General features: G+C 43.7%; 1 protein-coding gene across 1 annotated transcript in view; it reads right to left on the bottom strand.

Annotated features, from left to right (window-relative positions):
- VWC2L (von Willebrand factor C domain containing 2 like) overlaps positions 1-19960 on the bottom strand; it is a 296018-nt gene that overhangs the window by 154647 nt on the left and 121411 nt on the right. Inside the window, exon 3 of the mRNA XM_082260931.1 lies at positions 435-564. Within this exon, the coding sequence (XP_082117057.1) occupies positions 435-564 (130 nt within the window). The remainder of the gene's footprint in view (positions 1-434; positions 565-19960) is intronic.

Genomic DNA, 19960 nt, shown 5'->3' with positions numbered 1-19960 from the left:
ACCGCAAAATATGTACTGTAAATCAACTATAGGGCTACCGCACTGTGCATTTGGTCTATATATTATGGCCCTGGGCATTCTCAAAGCTATTAAATCTTCATACGGCACAGACAAGTCTACAGATGTGTCCTTAGATTGCTAGATATTATTTCCTTTATAGCAAATGACCACCATGTATTCCATCATTCTGCATGATTAATGAGATGTCATATATTCCCAGCTTTTTATATTAAATTGTACTTTGCTTTGTGTCAGAAGAATGTGAAACATAAACACTTCATAGGACATGTTATAATATGTTCTACAAAGAAGAGCTATAATAAATAGGAAAATAAAGTGAAGAAGTGTGCAGGAGCAGAACAGCACAGTCTGTCGTAATACATTACCATGACAGTAAATGAGTGTCGCTGACAGTGAAACCAAATCACACTCACCATTCTTGCAGACTGGACAGCACTGTTCTGGCTCATATACAGGATTTACACACTCTGGTACGGCACAGTCTGCAACCACACAGTGGACTTCATTGCTGGGCTCACACCGACACCATTCACACGGAGAAGGCTGGAAAACAGAACCAACATTAGCAAAGCATTATATCATCAAATAGCCATATACATCTTTGCATGTTAGTGTGCATATAGTCATTTTCCTTCAAGCATAAAAAGCAGGAATAAAAACAAAGAAAACACTTATTATGCACTGTGGTTTTTGATTCTCTAACAATGTTTGCAATTTCACTTAAAGCGGAATTCCGGCCATATTGTTTTTTTTTAGCAAAAAATACCCCTAGAATAGTCAGGGCTAGTACATTTAAACAACGCTATCCTCTAAACTGTCCCCTGTTTAGTTTAAATGCAACATGAATTACTTACCTTGTGAAGATCTTGTCCAGCGCTGCCATCTGCGGTGTGGGCAGCTGAAGCCGCAGTGTCTCTCTTCCTGGATTTCGCGAGTCCCAGAATGCTATACCCTCATCACTTCCAGGGGCAAGCACATCATCCCACAGCTTCCTGCGCATGCCCAGAAGCTGTTCTCCATCCATAGGCAGAAAATTACGTGCCTGCACCGGAAGTGACGAAGGACACTGGTGCAGGCGCATTGACTCCTGGGATTGATGACACTCATCTCCCAGGTGTCAATGCAAAGCAGGAAATGATGTCGGCGGCCGCGGCCTCATAAGGAGGAAGTGGGAGGAAGTGAAGTTATTCCTCATTAAAAATAAGGTAAGGGAACATAAAAAAAAAAATAAAAAAAATTGCCAAATCGAGTTTAGAAAGGGATATAGGTATGCATGATGTGAAGTGTAAAATTAGGGTGGAACTCCATTTTAAAGCAGAACTCCAAAACAAACAACATAAAAATGATTAGCCTATTAGAGCCGGTTCACATACAGGCGACCCGACTTGCCGGGGCGACCTGTGAAGTCGTGGTGCACAGCGCGCACCGCAACCTCGGAGCGACATGCACGGACTTCATATCATTGAAGTCAATGCAGGTCGCTCCAGGTCGCCCCAAAGTAGTACAGGACCCTTTTTCTAAGTCGGAGCGACTTGTGTCGCTCCTATTAGAACGGGTTCTGTTCTAATCTACGGCAGGCGACCCACGGTGACTTGTCAGGCGACCAAGTCGCCCCAGTGTGAACCGGCTCGTACAGATAATATAAAACACCAAAAATACCAAAAATAACAAAAACAGTTTTGCGGCAATAATCACCTTCAATTATTTGACTCTGATAGTCAGCAACTCAGCATCATTGAACCCACCAGGTTGTCCTGGAACCACCCCAGCCTGTGACTGGAGTGTAAAAGAAAAGACAGCACAGTGATGAGCTCCTCTCTCTGTCATTCTACTACTGTATCTCCTCCTATCAGCATCCTTCTTGTCAGCACATAACTAACTGGCTCCTTGTGCTGCTTCTTTCTCCCACACTCAAGCTCTGCTGTACAGTGACTGCCAGAGGCTAATTCCAGGTCACATTCACATATTTACGCTAATTACATTTAAAATACATTTAATGAGGAGGCGTGGCCGGATGAGGAACATGGCGAACGTCTAGGAGAAGAGCTCCGCCGGCTCCTTGCAATAATCCACTGCAATCCTCTCTCTATCCCCTCTCTAGAGGAGAATCCGCCACTCACATCAACTACCCTAACCCCTGGGGACCAGATAAACCTAAAATTTACAGCGCAAAAGCCGCCGAACACAGCCATCCAGGCGCGGCCTACTCGCAGGAAAAGCCTCGGCCTTTCCTAAAGCAGTATCCGGCCGCATCCGCTCTCCATCCCCTCTCCAGAGGACAATCTACCCTCAATACCGCCCACCCTATCACCCAGGGGACCTGATCAGTAAAAATTTGCAGAGTAGGCTGGAAGCGGACTGGAGAGGAGCGCCGCCGATCGCATAGCTAATCCGCGGCAATCCTCTCTAAATACGGACCTGAGCAGCACATCTTTGCCCCATCCAGCCTCTCAGGACCCTGGGGGACACGATCATCCAATTATTTTCAAAATCGAGCCACCGGGAGCAGATTTACAATCGCGGCCTAGTTAGGCCTAAGAGGCAATCCACCATAATCTTGCTGCCGGACATCATCCTGAGCCCCATCACTCACCCCAGCTGCCCTATGGGAGCATAGGTATCGGCCGATGCCTATATTTTGCGGGGTTGATTACAAAAAAGGGGTTTGAGCAGGATCGGCAAGAGAGGAGCATCGCCTACCTTACTCCCCAATCTGCAGCCATCCGGCTCCCAGGATCACCTGGGTGGAGAGTCGGTGTACCCACAGCTAATCTGATCCTCCCTGGAACCTTCATCCTGCTTTTTGGTCCGAAATACACGCTGCAGGGAGGCAGACAGGTTTGAGGCCTAGCAGACACTGCATCCAGGACTTTTCCTAAAGGGACGATCCATATATCACGGTGGACTGGGTAGGCACTGAATTCTTCACTTTTTGCCATCCTTCACTTGCTCAAGCCCAGCCTATCCTGCTTTCTGCCTCAGCTACAATCTATCCTAAACAGTGGATCCCTCTCTCCTCAATCCACCTTTACAATTTGCCTTCCTGATCTCATTCAATATCATTTCTGAGCAAGCAGAAATTCTGACAAGCTTCACCCTGAGAGATCATAACGTCCTCACAGACTTACCTATGCCTCTAAATTGCATTCCAAATTAATGAATTACAGTCGATGAAACATATAAGTGATATCTTCTCAGTGCGCATGCGCGGAGCAGCGGAGATGGCCGCTTAGCTCCGAGGCTCCGTCTCGCCCCAGACCATCCGGCCCCATACAGCCACATTGAGCAGCGCAGCCGACACAGGACCCCACCATCCAACTCGGGCACACCAAGGATCAGTTCTATGGCCTCGGGGACGGTCCGCAGGGATCTCTCCCGCAACCCGGGCTTCGGAGCGGAGGCTCCAGGCCTACACAAGATGGCGCCGCCCGCGCCGGAGGATCAAGATCCCGGGACGGAGGGGATGGAGGACAGCGACGGAGGGGGTCTCCCAACCCCCCATGCACTCCCGGAAGGCGCAGTGAGTACCAGCATCATCGAGGTCCCATCCCCTACCTCCACAGAGTCGCTCATCAGGCACACCCTAGGGGATTTACTCCACACCCCAGTCCGAGGCCTACAGTGCAGCCCCTCAGTATCCAACCTCTCTGAGCTTACTCCCCCTGCTCACTCTTTGGACTTTCATGCTATGATGTCGGCCTTCTCTAAGATGCTGTCTGATGGCTTAGCGCAGACAGCAAGCCAAATCACACACACCATTCAAGCAGACCTACAAAACCTGGGTTCCAGAATTGAAATCATGGAGTCCAAGATGGACCAAACAGTCTCCAGGACGAACCAAAACACTGACCGCATTCAGGATCTAACAGATCGCCTGGAAACCGCCATTTCCAAAATTGATGACCTTGAAAATCGCTCACGGCGTTACAACTTTCGCATTAGAGGATTGCCTGAAGCAGTTCAGGATGTCCATGACGCTGTTCAAGGATTTATTGCCTCCCTGATTCCCAACATCCCAGCACATAGGCTGGAGTTAGACAGGGCACACAGGGCCCTTCAAGCACCCCGGAAGGATAATCTCCCCAGGGACATTGTGGTAAAATACATTTAATGATGACTATAGAGGTACATTCATTTGTGTCTTTTATATCTGGTAGATTTCAGTTGTAAAGCGGAATGTTGGGCAGATATAAAAATAAACCATTTAATTCCGTTTTCGGTTAAAAATGCACGGCACGGCTTGTTCATAGTACATTGCTGTGGTGAGTTATAGCAATGTGCTGTACGGCATCATTCATTGGGACCCCAATGCGTGGCATTGACACAGCTGCATTTCCAGCACACAGCTAGGTTCTATTTTTTGGAGTGTTGAGGATGCATGTTTAAAAAGAAATAATATAAGCATAGACAAAAGGAAAAAAAAAGATTTCGGACTGTATAAGCTATACAAGGAGCAAACGCTTCGTACTATAAGATTATACAGTTTATTTGATAACAAAAATTAAGAGTTCAAAAATAAAGTACATCACAAGATACTTGAAAACATTAATAATGCTGATAGAATTTTCTGTATATTTTTTTTACAGAAGGAATGAATGCTGATGAACTAGGCCTTCATGTGCCCGTCACGATAATATATGGATAATTAATATAAGCACCTGCTTCTTTTTATTAACAGCCTCTTGTAATCCCCAGCATAGCAACACTCATTTTATGAGATATTGCTCTGTTGTCCATCTAACACTAAGGGACTTATTTATGAATGTTTTTAGACATGATTCACATAACTTTAGCCCATGATTTAAACATTTTATACTTGGATTAAGTTTTGTGTGAAACCTTGGTGAAACTTGCTTGATACTAGTATGAAAATATTTATAAACTGTCCCCTTACAGCTTCTTAAAGCGGTAGTATCCCGCTTTTTGACATTTTTAACTACAGGTAAGCCTATAATAAGGCTTACCTGTAGGTACAATTAATATCTCCTAAACCGGCACAGTTTAGGAGAGATTTGCAGTGCATGCAGCCGCTCACGCGAGCGGCACATGCGCTCTGAAGGTCCGGCGGACCTTCAGCTTTCCTTGCCGGGAGCTTGCCGGAAAATCACTCCCGCACGCATGCGCGTGACGTCATTGCGGCTCCGGCCAATCACAGCGCTGGAGCCGCCGAACCCGGAAGAGACGCCGAGGGATCATGTCAGCGCCCACAGCGGTGTCCGGCGGTCCGTGTCTGGGCTTTGTTCTAAGGTAAGTGTTTCATAATGAGCTAGTATGCGATGCATACTAGCTCATTATGCCTTTGTCTTGCAGGTTTTTTTTTTTCGGGTTTACAACTGCTTTAAGAGAACAGAGTGATAAATTCACCAGTATTCTGCTATTTCTTTATACTCCTGTTGTACTTTTAGCCAGGTCATAGACCGGGCTGTATTGTTTAATCACAGGGGGGGTCTGTGGAGATTTCCCAGATAATGTTGTTTCTGGCTACCTTACAGCTCCCTACCCCTTACAGTCACCTAAGAGAGCAGCATGATGATTTCACTATCGCTCTGCTGCTCCCTCATTCTCCAGTTGCACTTCTGGCCAGGTTGTTGACCAGGCTGTATTGTTAAATCACGGGGGGGGGGGGGGGGGTCTGTAAAGATGTCCCAGATACCTTACAGATTCCTACCAGTTACAGCCTCTTAAAGTGTAACTCCACTTTTAAGGTTTGAGTGAGCGCTGACTTTAGCACCAAACGCGTTACTTTTTATGTTCCTGTCATACCAGTGATGGGATTTTAATACTTCAATAAAGTTATCAAGGAGTGCAGCAATATTCTGGATTGTTGCATGTCCTCACAGATGAGCTGTGCAGCACCCTGGGTTCCTGTTCACAACGTGTGAGAGTCGGTAACTCACTAAAGGCCCGTACACACATGCAGATTGTCGGCCGAAAAGATTCGGCCGACGACCGATCGGCTGATTTTCGGCTTGTTAGTATGATGCTTCCGACAGCCGACAGCGCACTTTCGGCCGAACAGAATCTGTCGTGCAAGCATTAACATTTTTGTATGCCGACACCAGAACGGCCGATTGTTCGCCAGTCAGTACAGAATTCGGCCGACAGACAGCAGATTTGCAAGACTGGGCATGCTCAGAAAAGAAAAAAGACAAGGAAAGTTAACCATCACATGACATCACTTCTGCAGTCGGCTGTTGTTGGCCGACAAAATTCGTGTGCAGTCTTTTGCAGTTTTCAACAGACACGACAGCCCTCGGACAAAAGATGGCCGATCGTTCGGCCGACGATCGGTACGTGTGTACGGGGCTTTAGAGCGGCATTTCTTTGGTGTAACTCCACTTTTGTAGAGATAAAAACATTCCCCTCTGGGTGATGTATGTACATTGCAAGGATTATAACAACCTTTGTTGAACATTCCTACCTTTTGTTATTCAGAAGAAATCCCTGTTTGTTCCTCTGAGCTGAGTGGGTCAAATGAGAGTGGTTTCATAATTATCATTCAGCTGTGCAACTGCAGAGCACTAATGAGGAAATCTGCTGGGCCTGCATCCCTTTACACGTGTTCCTATTGGGAGAATCTCACCAAACATGACATTTTTTTGCAGGGGGTGCCTGAAATATGACTTCTGGGAAAATTGGTGAGCCAATCACACAAGCAGGAAATTATGTTTCTGGGGGGTGTTCAGTATACGTTCTGCGAACAGAACGGCTCCAGGTAGCCAACTTGCATTGCATTTTCAGAAAATTACAGTGGCTGAAGATTGAAAAGGAAAGGTAATTTTTATGCCCCTTTCAAACCTGTGTGACTTATATTGCAACTTTAGACTGCAAAATCACATGACAAGTCTCCATGATTTCCAACGAGTACCATTCATATCTGTGCGACTTCAAGACTCAGTAGTCCCTGCACTACTTTGGTCCGACTTTGATGCGTTTTGAGGTCCATAGACCTCAAAATTGACCTCAAGATTACACAGGCTTTGCTACAAGTTCAGCCAAAATTGTGGCAAAATCGTGCGACTTTTAGATTGCACAAGTGTGAAAGGGGCCTTAATAGCGTTCAATTGCAATATGACTTGTGTCACAATTGTATACGCTATGTTTTCTTTATTTGCTATTTTTTTACCCCACGAAACTGGAGTCACCCTTTAAGAGAGCAGCATGATGATTTCACTGTATCAACTATCTCACCGCACTGTGAATAAACAGTAAAAAAAAAAACTAAAAATCAACAGGCAAATCAATAACAATAATGGTGTTAGTCTGTCCTCAGCCTCCTTATTCATTTAATCATGGGAAAAAGTTCAAGGATTTCAGAGGCACTGAAATGAATATCAGTGTCTCTAAATTACAAATACCCAACAGTTCCAACAAAGAAATGGTGACCTTGGTGTCAAAGAAAATCAAGCATGCAGATCTCTCACTTAAAATGTTCACCCAAAGTGCTTCTCCGAACCTCCTTTGGGTGAATGACCCACCAGACAATTTTGCCTCACATAAAATGCTTGGCAAACAATGCTTGGATTAAGCACTAGTCTGGATATTTCATCTGGTTCATGGATGTTTCACGCATTCAAAATTTCCTGGTGATCTTGTCCTTAACACACTTTCTGTTCCTAATCCAGCCTAGTCTAGCTCTTGTAAATGTTCTATTAGACATGATACTGGAGATGTCGAAGATGGATCAGTAGTGGGATGCTGCTTGCTCTCGGTGTGCTGTAACCAGTGCAGGTCTTTTCCCTGCAACTGACCGCAATGTTCATCTGTAAAGATGTTTTTTTTTTTTTCCTACTCAAGGTTCCCACTTATATTCCCTTGATAAGCTGTAGCTTTCTTATATGTGGTTAGAGCAGCTCTGCCTCTTCTATGGCATAAATGACGAAGCTTCTTGGATTCACTGTTTCTTGGATTTGTTGCTCATGTTGGGTGAACTTTGGAGGTGAGAGATCTCCATGCTTAATTTTCTTTGATACCAACTTCACCATTCCCCGTTTCTTTGTTGGAACAGCCTAGCACTTATAATTGAGAGAAGCTCTCCCACCCGAAACCGAGTGCTATCAATAATACCTCTGAAGGTGTCTTTTATGCTTGACTTTTTCATGTTTGCCCATGTGACGCACAGTTTTCCCCCATATCCAGGTTACATATGTAGTATATGGCAAAGGACTTCTACTGTATGCCACAACCTTATTATCATTAACCTCTACCTCTCTCCTCCGTACCCGAATCCATTTCTCCCTCATACCTTTTCGCATCTTCCCATTCACCCCTCCTCCCACCCTATCCTCCCTTCCCCCCCCCCTCCCCTCCCCCCCCCCCTCTCTACAACTCTTCCTTACCCGCCTGCTCCCTCCTTCTTATTCCCCTCCTGCCCCACCCCTCCCCCTTTTTATGCCACTGAAAATTTCATATCATCCCACAGTTTCTTTGCAGTTCATTCTATGCTCTGAAGTTCCTCGTGATTCTATTACATTAATTGTGAACAATATTCTGGTCGCAATTACTTCTATGTTATCACATCATCTCTGTGGTTCAATTTTTGAAATTGTTTGTAAAATGAGTTTTCTTGAACTTCAATAAAATGTTATAAAAAAAAAAATAATTGAGAGAAGCTCTGATATCCAGCGCCTCTGAAATCTATGAACTTTAACCGCTTGCCGACCGCCGCACGACTATTTACTGCGGCGGTCAGCCCCGTACAGGCAAAGCGACGTAGGACTACGTCGCTAGCCTGTGAGCCTCTAGGGGGCGAGCGCGCTCCTGGCCCCGCTCGTTCCCTAAGAAGTCCGCGCGTGTGACCGGCGGACCCGATGTCCGCCGGCCACTCGCGATCTCCCTGTGGAGAGGGAGAAAGGTAGGCAGCTAATGTAAACAAAGCCGCCTGTCATTCTCCCTGATGTAAGAACAGAGATCATACGGTCCTGCTATGTAGGATTGTATGTCTCTGTGCTTACATCACTAGCCACACCCCTTTACAGTTAGAAGCACGCCCCTAGGGACACACTTAACCCCTGCATCACCAATAAAGTTAACCCCTTCCCTGCCAGTGTCATTTTTACAGTAACAGTGCATATGTATAGCACTGATTACTGTAGTAATGTCACTGGTAACCCCAAAAGTGTCAAAAATGTCAGTCAGTCCAATCTGTCAGCCGCAATGTCGCAGTACCGCAAAAAAACCCCGCAGATTGCCGCCATTACTCGTTAAAAAAAAAACACCAAAAATGACAGAAATCTTTCCCTTAGTTAGTAAACGCAATAACCTTTGCGCAAACCAATCAAAATGCGCTTATTGTGATTTTTTTTACCAAACATATGTAGCAGAAAACAAATTGGCCTAAAATGTTAAAAAATTTTGATTTTTACATTTTTTTGGGGGGGAATTTCATATAAAAAAAATGTGAAAAATATTGTTATTTTTTCAAAATTGTCGCTATTTTTTTGTTTATAGCGCAAAAAGTAAAAATCGCACAGGTGATCAAATACCACCAAAAGAAAGCTCTGTTTGTGGGGAAAAAAAGGACATCAATTTAATTTGGGTACAGTGTGGCACAACCGCGCAATTGTCCATTAAATTCACGCAAAATAGGGCCTGATCAGGAAGGGGGTAAAATCTTCCGGGGCTTAAGTGGTTAAAGAACCTTTAAATGAACCTTTATTCTCAGATTGCATTTTGACCAGGTCCTAGACCAGACTGTATTGTTTAATTGTCAGAGATTCTATAGAAATGTACTAGATAGTGTGGGATCTGGCTGTGCTGTGTGTTGACCTGAAGCCTGGCTGAACAAAATTACAAATCTTTTGGCAGGTAAGACAGGTAACATACTGTAGATGTATTTCAACTGTGTATAAAGCTATCTGCTTGGAGCTTAACTTTAATCTTCATTTTTTTTTTTGTTCTGCAGTTGCTTTTTTCTGGTCATGGCACAAACTAGAAAGGATATTTTGAAAACACGATGAAAATGGACCTCGGGTTTGACATCTGCACCTCGCTGACAATGTGACACAAAGGAAGTCTGCAGGAATCATCACTACCATGTGCTGTATTTGTAGAGAATGAAAATGTATCGCTAATGTTCATGTAAACAAATAAAATAAAAAGTGCAGTTTCTTTACTGTTTTTCGGAAAAAAAAAAAAAAAATACCTCAAAGGCTGAGGGAAAAGACACTCCTGCAGATCCAAACAAAGTCACTAAGTTAAAGAAACAACATCCAGAATATTTACAACATTTTAAATATCGTTTGAGTTTCCAATATACATGTAAATGTATTCAATTGTATGTTCTTTATACAGAATATGGTTATTTATTGTTGCATTTATTGGGGGAAAAAAATTTCACATGGCCAACAAAATTCTTTTTTTACTCTAATCGTTTTATTTAGAAAAAAAGAGCAGATAAGGTGATTTACAAAAGAACGCACTCAGGGGGTAGGGAAAAGAACAATAAATCTACTCAGCATTCACTGAGAAAAAATGTACAACATACAACACAGAAGTCTTAACAACCTTGCCAATAATCAGACTCTGCAAATATTCAAATATCCCAGTGGAGATGTAGAAGTCAAAAGTGTGGGCAGGAAAGGGATATCATCTAAGGGTATGTGTACATCTTGGGCCTCTAATACGTTGTATATCAGTCCAGGTGTACTGACTGTAATGATGAAGAGGAGGGTTGGTGGTATAAGACATTGTTATGGTACCTTTGAGGAATCTCTCGTTCTTTATCTTTCTTCCTTTCCCTCTTTCTTCTCTTATCTCTAATTTTCTTTTTTCCTCCTCAGCCTTGGCCTTATTTTTTGTTTGTAATAACCTCTCATTATTGTATGTGTTAAGCCAACAAGACTTCAATGGCACTTCAATACTATACTTAGATATGTAAACGATATTTAGTTTTGCATTATTGTTTTACTGTATATCATCCATAAGGCTATACTCTGTGTTCCTTTTTGTAACCATAGAATGCTTGATCCATCACAAAGGTCTACCTTATGTTCACTGTACGATATGTTTCTTGTTAATTCAATAAACAATTTGAACAATTAAGACATGGTTATGGTAAACACTTGTACTGACCCAGTTTACTTTACTGTCTCTCCCCACCACCCCACCAGCTGCCCATTCTTTCATTCCCTACACTCTCTTGCCTCTCTATTAATGAATAGAAGCAAAGAGAAAGACCCTTTTGCAAGCTGTAAGACAGCCCATACATTTTTAATTTCCTGACAGACTCCATGGCAGCATACGTATAGGTTTATCCCGCCTCTACTCCTCCCCTATAGGACCCCACTCCCATAAATCTTTGCTCTGAGCCAGAGGCCATGTTCCTTTTTTGTCCTCCACCTAAGGACTAGACTGGTCAAAGTCTTTTCTTGGATAAAGTGTCCACTATCGAGGCCTGGTTTTTCGGCAAGCTATGCCCCAAGACGTGTGGAGTCTCCAGCAGTCCCCAGCTATTAGTGGGGTGGAGAAGGGTAATGGATTTGGTGCCATGTAGAGTCCCCAGCAGTCCCCAGCTATTAGCAGGGTGGAGAAGGGCGATGGATGCATTGTCATGAAGAGCTTAAGCTTGGCCAATGGCAGGCAAAGCGTCAGTATGGCCTAAGAGCCTGCAGCAGCGTCTTCTGAATCCAGGCATGGTCGTGGGGAATGCCGTGTGCGGTGATGTATACTGTTATATTGCATATACCATGGCAGCAGTTGTGTGTGTTTCTGTTTTTCTTCCCTGGCTCTAATGTCTTCCAGCCTATGGCAGCTGGAGCACATTTGCGTTCCAAGCCGCCGTGTTCTCTTCTGGCCTAACGCCCCTGGGTTACTTCTGCCCAGGGACTCAGCGCATGACCGCTGTGGGCGGCGGTGGTTTATTACAGTGGGGAAATTCAATCAGCGGTCAGTACTGTTGATATTGGAATTTTCTGTGGGCAGCTTGCAGCAGTTTCCCTAAATGCTGTGTGCAATCGTCACAGGTATATGCTCTGCATTAACACCCTTGTGTGCCACCTGTGTATGTGATCCTGATGGTTCTATCACTTGTGTAGGTTGCCTGTTCATGCAGTTCCCATGCTATGGATGTATCACAGCCCTTGTGTAGAGAGGATGAGAGGGTGTGTTTAACCTTTTCCTTTCCTCGCTTGCCTGGGCACTCCATTTGGTTTTTTTAACCCTTTCCTTTCTACCCTATTTTGTTTTTCTTTTTAGATTTTTAAGTCCATCATTGGTCACGGTCAAGGTCCAGCCTTCATAGCAGAAGCTCTGAATCCCCATTTAGGCACCACATCCACCGCCATGTCAGCCGCTCCAAGGAAGGAGCCTGCTGGGGATGCAGGACATAAGTCTCAGCGGGCAAGTCTCTGTGTGAGCCATACTAATCCCAGGAAGTTGGAAAAGGGGATTGTGAGTTCCAGCAAATGGAATCTCTGGTGAGGCGCGTAGTGCAGATAACCCTTAAAGAGTGGAGTACACGCTACAAGCAAAGTCCAACAGCTGTTACGGCGTGTTCTCCCACTAGAGACCCACTAGGGACGGCCAGAACTGGAACTGTCTTAACCAAGTCATCTATCTATGAAGACCTCAGAAAGTGAGGCAGAGTTAAGCACCTCTGGAAAGCACGTTCTAAATTCCCGTTCCTAACAGAAATTAGGGACATCATTTTGGATCAGTGGAGCAAGGTCGCAAGATATACCTCCCTTCTGAGCAAGATGGCCAAGCTCTATCTATTCAGAGATAAGGATGTGAAACATCTAAAGGCTGTCTCTCTAGTTGTTGAAGCCTTGATGAGGTAAGCAAACATGGTCGCTCTTCCTTGAAGGATGCAGTGAATGGCCTGAAATTCGGCCTGGGCTCTTGTGGTCATGTTTAAAGTGATGGAAACATGGAAGGAGAATGTAGGAGAATTCAAGAGCATTTTCAGAAACTCGGTAGTTCAGGAACTGGTGTCGGTTTCCATGGTGAGGCTCCAATTGACATCATCCACATAGTGGCATGGGTTTTGCTCCTGTCAGCTACAGCAAATTGAGTGCTATGGCTCGGGCCTGGGCTTGCTGATCTCGTCTCTAACAGGCCTAGTGTAAGATACCTTTGAGAGAGCTTCATCTTTTGGCAAGCTGGAAAGCACCATAACCCGGCCCACAGTTAGCAAGTTGGGTTTTGCTTCAGGACCGGCGCCTGCTAGGCCTGAAAAACGAGACAGTCTAGAGGACAAAGTTCAGAGCGTGCGAGGGTCGCACGTTTTTACAGACCAGGTCTGGATTTTAGGAAGAGCTGGTGAAGAGGCCAAATATCCCCTCAGAAGTATGCTAAAAGCTTGACCTCGGGTATCCAAGAAGCCACTGAGTTTAAACTTCAGACTATTAGAACATCTTTTCAGGACACGCATGGTCCATCAGAACTCCTCCTTATCTCGTATTCGTTTCCACGGATTTTGCCTCACTCCGAGGTAAAATTAAGCCTATACTCTTGTATTACGTAAAGTCACTGGTGTCACAAAGTGCTGCTGTGCCAGTACAGGAATGCGTGAGATTTCAGAGCATTTAACTCCCCCTCTTTATGGTCATGAAGAGGAGTGGCTTGCAGAGGCCGATTTTAGACCTCACGCATCTAAACCAATTTCCATCAAAAGGAGAAGTTCAAGATGGAAACATTGTCCCTGATTCATAGGGGGTCAAGCCAGGTGACTGACTCATTTCCAAAAGACCTAAAGATGCTTACTATCATGTGCCCATTGTAGAAGACTTTCGCAAGTTCCCTCGGCTCATCGTAGGTCAAGATCATCTCCAGCTTGCTTGTCTACCATTCGGGCTTTCAACATCACCCTGTGTGCTTTAAGGAACTTATTGTTTGTTAAGGTATTTATCAAAGCAAGGAGCATACACCTGCATAGTTACTTGGATGTTCTTCTCCTACTGTCCCAAGACAGACAGTAGCTGCTCCTCAAAATTCAGCTGGCAGCTGATTCTGGATAAGAGACACCTGGAGCCCATTCAGTCTCTTGCGTGCCTCAGGATTCAATTCGATATAATCAAGAGGACCATTGCTTTGTCTCTGGATCTGGATGTTCTGGAACAGAGTACTCCTGGCCCTGTCTTCTTCCCACCTGCGTGCCTTTCAGTGTCCAAAATGATCGACGTGATGGTGTGTATGGATCCGATGGTCAAGTGGATGCTCCGGAGAAGGCGGCCCTTCCAGGAGGGGTTTCTGCAGCAGTGGGAGCCAGGAAGCAAAATTCAAGTCATCTACATAACCTCAGTCATCAGACTGAGCCTCCTGGTAGCTGCAATGGAGAAACTGGTTCATTTGCCATTCTATTGCCCCATTTCCTGGTCAACAATCACGTCCGGTACCACTCATATGGGATGGGGGGGGGGCTTGCTGCCCGTTTGGGATAGCTAAAGGCAGGTGGGGCTGTCAATTTCACAAGATTGTGTTGAACATTCTGAAACTACGGGGCCTGTAAACCCTACAGGCCTTTCACCATATGACAAAGGGAGCGTCAGTGCTCTTCGGGTAGTCAACACTATGGCGGTCTGCTACATTAAAAGACAAGGAGGGACTCACAGCCTGTTCTCTATTACAGGAAGCTAGCTGAGAAGAATCAAGCCTTCACCTTAGAGGCTTATTTCCCCGGAGTCCAGAATATTCTAACATACTTTCTTTCTAGAGTCCAGTTGGACAACAGCACACAGTCTCTACATGTGGAGGTTTTTCAGGTGCAGATGCCCAGACTGATCATGGCGAATGCAGCGGGTCCTGTGCGTTTCTTCAAGTCCTGGTCAGGCTCGGGTTTCTATGTAAACCCTGAATCAACGTTGTGGAGGTAGTGGCAGTAATGCCTTATTGGCCAATTAGACCATGGTTTCCCTTGCTAGCACTGTTTAGCTACTGGAACCCAGTGCCCCTTCTCATCAGGCCAAACCTTCTGTCACTGGGTCCATTTATACATCCATGTCCAGCACAGTTACGTCTGACGGTCTGGTTCTTGAGATTGGAGGTCCTTGGCTGCTCCTCCTGAGTCATCTTTTTCTTGCATGCTAGAAGAGTGAACACAAACAAAGTTTACAGAAGAATCTGGTCAAAGTCTGTGCAATACATGTCTGCTGTTGACAGATCATGTACTGATCTAGAAGTTCTAAATATTCTGGGCTTCTTCCAGTCGATTTAGATCTGGCTCTATCGATCAACTCCCTGAGAGTACAAGTGTCAGCTTTATCGACCTTTACAGGTTTTTCCAGGTGTAGGCATCTTTTCCTGTCCAACAATTCTTCAAGGGAGCAAACCAATTAATATACATTCAGAGGGATTTTTCTTTTAACAAAGACATTTAGTGGAATACATTTTGGCCTAAAACAAAAGAAAATATTGTTTTTTTTCTTTCAAAATTTTCATAGTTGCATAGTTAATTTGGCTATAAAAAGACACAAGTTTGAGTTCAACCCAGAAAAAAAACAAAACACACACAAATGTAAAACCTCCATATACACTATCTTATACCCACAGCTGATCCAGAGGAAGGAACTTTCTCTTTTTTAAAATTTTTTATTTATATCGCAAACAATATAAAACCCAGTGGTGAAAGCTCTATTTGTGGGTAAAAATTATAAAAAATTGAATTTGTGTACAGTATTGCATGACCGCGCAATTGCCAGTTAAAATAGTGCAGTGCTGCTGAATAGCAAAAAATGCCCTGGTCATGAAGGGGGTAAAACCTTTCGGAAATCAAGTGGTTAAGCACCCTAAACCTAAAAGAGTCTATATCAACAACAATAAAATAAAGAACACACAAAGAAATGAAACCCCCAAAAATACCACTCTGAAACATAAGTCTACGTTTTATAGGGGGAAAAAAAGTAGTATCAACGTAAAAAAAAACTAAAACCCACAAATACCACCCCCTGAAATAAAAGCCCTTTACAGTGAAGCCTTGCGAGAAAAAAAGTTTGTTTTAGAGAGGACAGCAACTAAAAGTAACTGTTGAACTCAAATCACAAAATAAAAAAAAAAGGCATACATATCCCAGAAAAATAGGGAAAAAAGGCAGCGAAGGAGTTGGTTGTCTGAACAGCTAGAAATCAAAATTAGAGTACATTTTTCTACCTGATGTCCCTACAACAGATTTCAATTCACTGACACCATGTCTGGATTTTGCCTCCTTTTTAAACCCCTAGCCTGGCCCCTGGCCTAAGCCTGGCCATATATGCATAGTTTCTGTTCAGCTGGCAGGCTAATAATAATAAAAAAAAACATATTTCCCCATCCACACAAGCGAGGTGAAGGACTCCTCCCTACTGTGGTATTGTATTCTGACAGCAAGCACTCCTCTGCTGTCAGAATACACTGATCAGTGCTGCCACTGATCAAATGAAACATTTTCCAACGACAATTTCTGTAGAGCAGGAACTTCCATAGATGGATTGACATTTGGCTGGTCCCTGCTGAACCAGCTGAATTCTGATCTATCTATGGCCAGCCTGTTCGCCATAGTTTAAAGGGTGTGCAATGCATTATGGTTTTTAAACAAAATCTCCTGAATGAATCTGCACAAAAATTCACCAGGGTCCTGAATCTTGAACCTGCAGGATTCGCTTTGAACCCATGGTGGTGGTGAACCTGAACTCCATCCTTAGTTAAATGACCCTGTTGCTTTTACCTGTGTAGGCAAGGCGCAGGTTCACTTTAAAGTAACTCTACCTTAAAAATAACCTTGAATAAATGAATATAATCCATCAGACAAAAAAGTTAATTTCATGTAAGTAAGTGCATTTATACATGAATGATTAGCAAATGTAATGAATACTGTATTACAATCTCCTTATACAATAAAAATATATACAGTAAGCACCTCTTAGGCTGCCCATAGATGATCAGAAAAACCTGAATGGTTCCCCAATCATCTGCACAAACAGGGTGGAAGTAAGAACCCTCCCCACTGTGCTATTGTGTTCTGACAGTGGGGACGACTCTGCTATAAAAATACACTGATCGGCACTGCCACAATGCTACAAGATCTATTTGATATTCACTAATGATTCAAATGTTTACCCTAGGAATTTTGGTGCTGTTTTACAAGTGGGCATTTACATAGCTCCCAACTGTCCCTAATTTGAAACAAAGTCCCTCCATCCCTTTTTCCTCCTCATTTGTCCCTCATTTTGGTCTTATCTATATAATTGTATATAAAATGCATTTTTTATCTTTCAGAAAGTGTTTTCCAGTGCTAAACCTTTCATCTAATTTCTAAGTTGCTGCATTTGTAAATTCCAAAAGCCAATATAAAGGGATAGTAGTAGTAAAAATGGACTTGCTGGTTTAACCAATCTTTTTTTTTTGCATAATTCTAAGGGGGCGTGGCAGGAGGTGTGTCCTATGCCTACATACTTTTGCTAATAGATGTCCCTCATTCCCATCTCATAAAGTTGGGAGGTGTGCATTTATGTTATCTGCAGCAAATAACATATACTGTAGGTGAACAAAAGATTGTAAGATATAATATGTGCTTGAACAATGTCTGATAATAATCAGAAGCTAAAAGTTCATATACATGGGGGGTGTACTGCTTTCAGCTCCAAAAAGGCAGAAGAATTTTTAATGCACAGGGTGCATGCACAGGGTCCTATGTTCTGCAGAGTGTCCTAGGAAGTAGTGAGGAGTTGTCTAATGTTGGTATATTGATTTCAACAGTGTTGACACTAATTATTGTCATCCTGTTATTGTTGTATATCACAGGAACTGAATTTTTTTATTGACTTTGATATTATTACTTTTCACACATTCTCTGCATCAGTGCAACTATGTTTGTGGGAGTTCTAGTGTGGATTATTTTTACAATTGCTTTCTAGCCTAGCACTGCACTAGATATGAGTGAGTGGGTAGGTCCCCACTGTAGTCGCACTGCAATTCCACCTGCAAGGGGAGTGAGGTGAACTCTCTACAAAGGGCAACAAGAGAGCAGTAGCAACCTAAAAAAAACTTCTAACATTACATAATCAATCTCATACTAAAAAAAATGTTTTGGCCTTAAAGGGAATTTAAAGTTAGAAGGTTTTTTTATTTTAATGCATTCTATGCATTAAGATATAAAGCCTTCTGTGTGCAGAAGCCCCCCTCAGCCCCCCTAATAATTACCTGAGCCCCATCTCTATCCAGCAATGTCCACGAGTGCTTCTGCTGTCCAGGACTTTCTTTCCCGATTGACTGAGACACAGCAGCGGCCCCATTGGCTCCCACTGCTGTCAATTAAACTCTGTAATCCAGTCAGGAGAGAGGGGAGCAAGGCCGAACCGCAAGCTCACCTGCTTGCTGTGGGGACACTCAACAGGAGGGAGGAGCCAGGAGAGCCCAAGAGGGGCCCGAGAAGAGGAGGATCCAGGCTGCACTTTGCGAAACCACTAAGTATAATATGTTATTTTAATTGCAAATAAAAATTTGACTTTGCAATCGCTTTAAGAATACTTAATTGTAGGAATACAATTGTAATATTGTGCAAACTCAGACATGGCAGCTCCATTCATTTTGATTTGTCAGGCTAAGACCATATGATAATATAGAATGCATTAGGTAAAAAACCTTCTGCTTTTACAACCACTTTAAGTAATTAAAATTTGCCGATCAAACAGATCTATAGCAGAAATGTAAAAACTGCTCTGGTGCACAGGGCTTGTACAGGTGTGAGAGGGGAAGTGGTTAAGGACTGGTAAATTGCAATATTTTCCTTGTTTTGGGGTTTAGATATGCTTTAAAGGACACACAGAGCTTTAGTGATTATTAGCAGATCATCAACTGTAGCCATACAGCCAGGAGGACTTATGCTTTCGGCCACTTTCACACAGGTGGTCCGATCAGGTCCACCTGTCAGTTTTTCAGGCAGACCTTACTGGAAGTTCCATGCAGATCTATGGGTAAATGGGCGTGCATCTGTTTACAGTTGATTACTTCCAAGTCCTTTAGGTCCAAAAAAAATAAAAAATTGAAAAGGTTTGCATCCTTTTACATTCCAGTCCGCTCTAATCCAGCAGAATGTATAGTAATGAAAGAAATACAGCAGCTGGCACTGCTGACCTCTTCTGAAAATGTTATTTACCTAGCTTCTGAACCTTTTGAAATACTGACCCACAACAACCATGCATATCAAGAAAGTCACAGTAAAGTTAGATATATTGATCTACAGTATGTAACCACTGATGCAGCTTCACAGTCAGGTAGGGATGATTTTTTGAAGGAAAATTAGTAATAGCCAGTCAACCCAAAACTGAAATGAGTTTTTGGCAGAGGCTGGAGAATTATTTTTTTGAGAGTTAAACACAATTCAGATATTCACCCACCCAGTGTTGTTCTGTTGAGATCCTCTTCTCTTCTGTCACCACTTGGGTCTTTTGCACCACCATGTCCTTGTGTGACCATCCCCGGGAGGCTGATAGCTCTTTTCCAGGATCAGCCATCGGGCCTCCTGATGATGCACTGCTAGGCATTACTCTCACCTCCTTTTGTGAATGAAAGTCTATGACTCCTGGGATATGTGATGTCCATGTTTCAGGAGTCACAGGGAGCACAGTGCACTTCATTCCCCAGGGTCAGTGATGAGCATGGGCGCAAGACCGAAACCGTCGGTCCGTTCTCATCCGATCCCATACGATTCGATCCACTGGACGGATGGAAAATAGGGTTTCCATCCGTCCAGATTTTAGGGATTGGATCGGATCGGATGTCAGCGGACATGTCTCCACTGACATCCGATGCCCCATAGGGATGCATGGGGGGACCATTCAGATCCGCCAAAAAAATGGACAGGCGGATCTGAACGGTCTGCCTGTGTGAAAGAGCCCTAAAGATCCACTTTAATCACCTATAGTTTATTATATCTCTTTGGGACTTTACTGGTGGCCTGTGTTTGTGTGAGTTCGAAGATCTGTTGTATACTTGCTGAAGCTATAACAAGGAGTCTCTACTCTCC

The sequence above is a fragment of the Pelophylax lessonae genome, assembly GCF_965119305.1.
Source record: "Pelophylax lessonae genome assembly, chromosome: 6".
In the NCBI taxonomy this organism is placed as follows: domain Eukaryota; kingdom Metazoa; phylum Chordata; class Amphibia; order Anura; family Ranidae; genus Pelophylax; species Pelophylax lessonae.
This window is presented reverse-complemented; position numbering and strand designations above follow the sequence as displayed.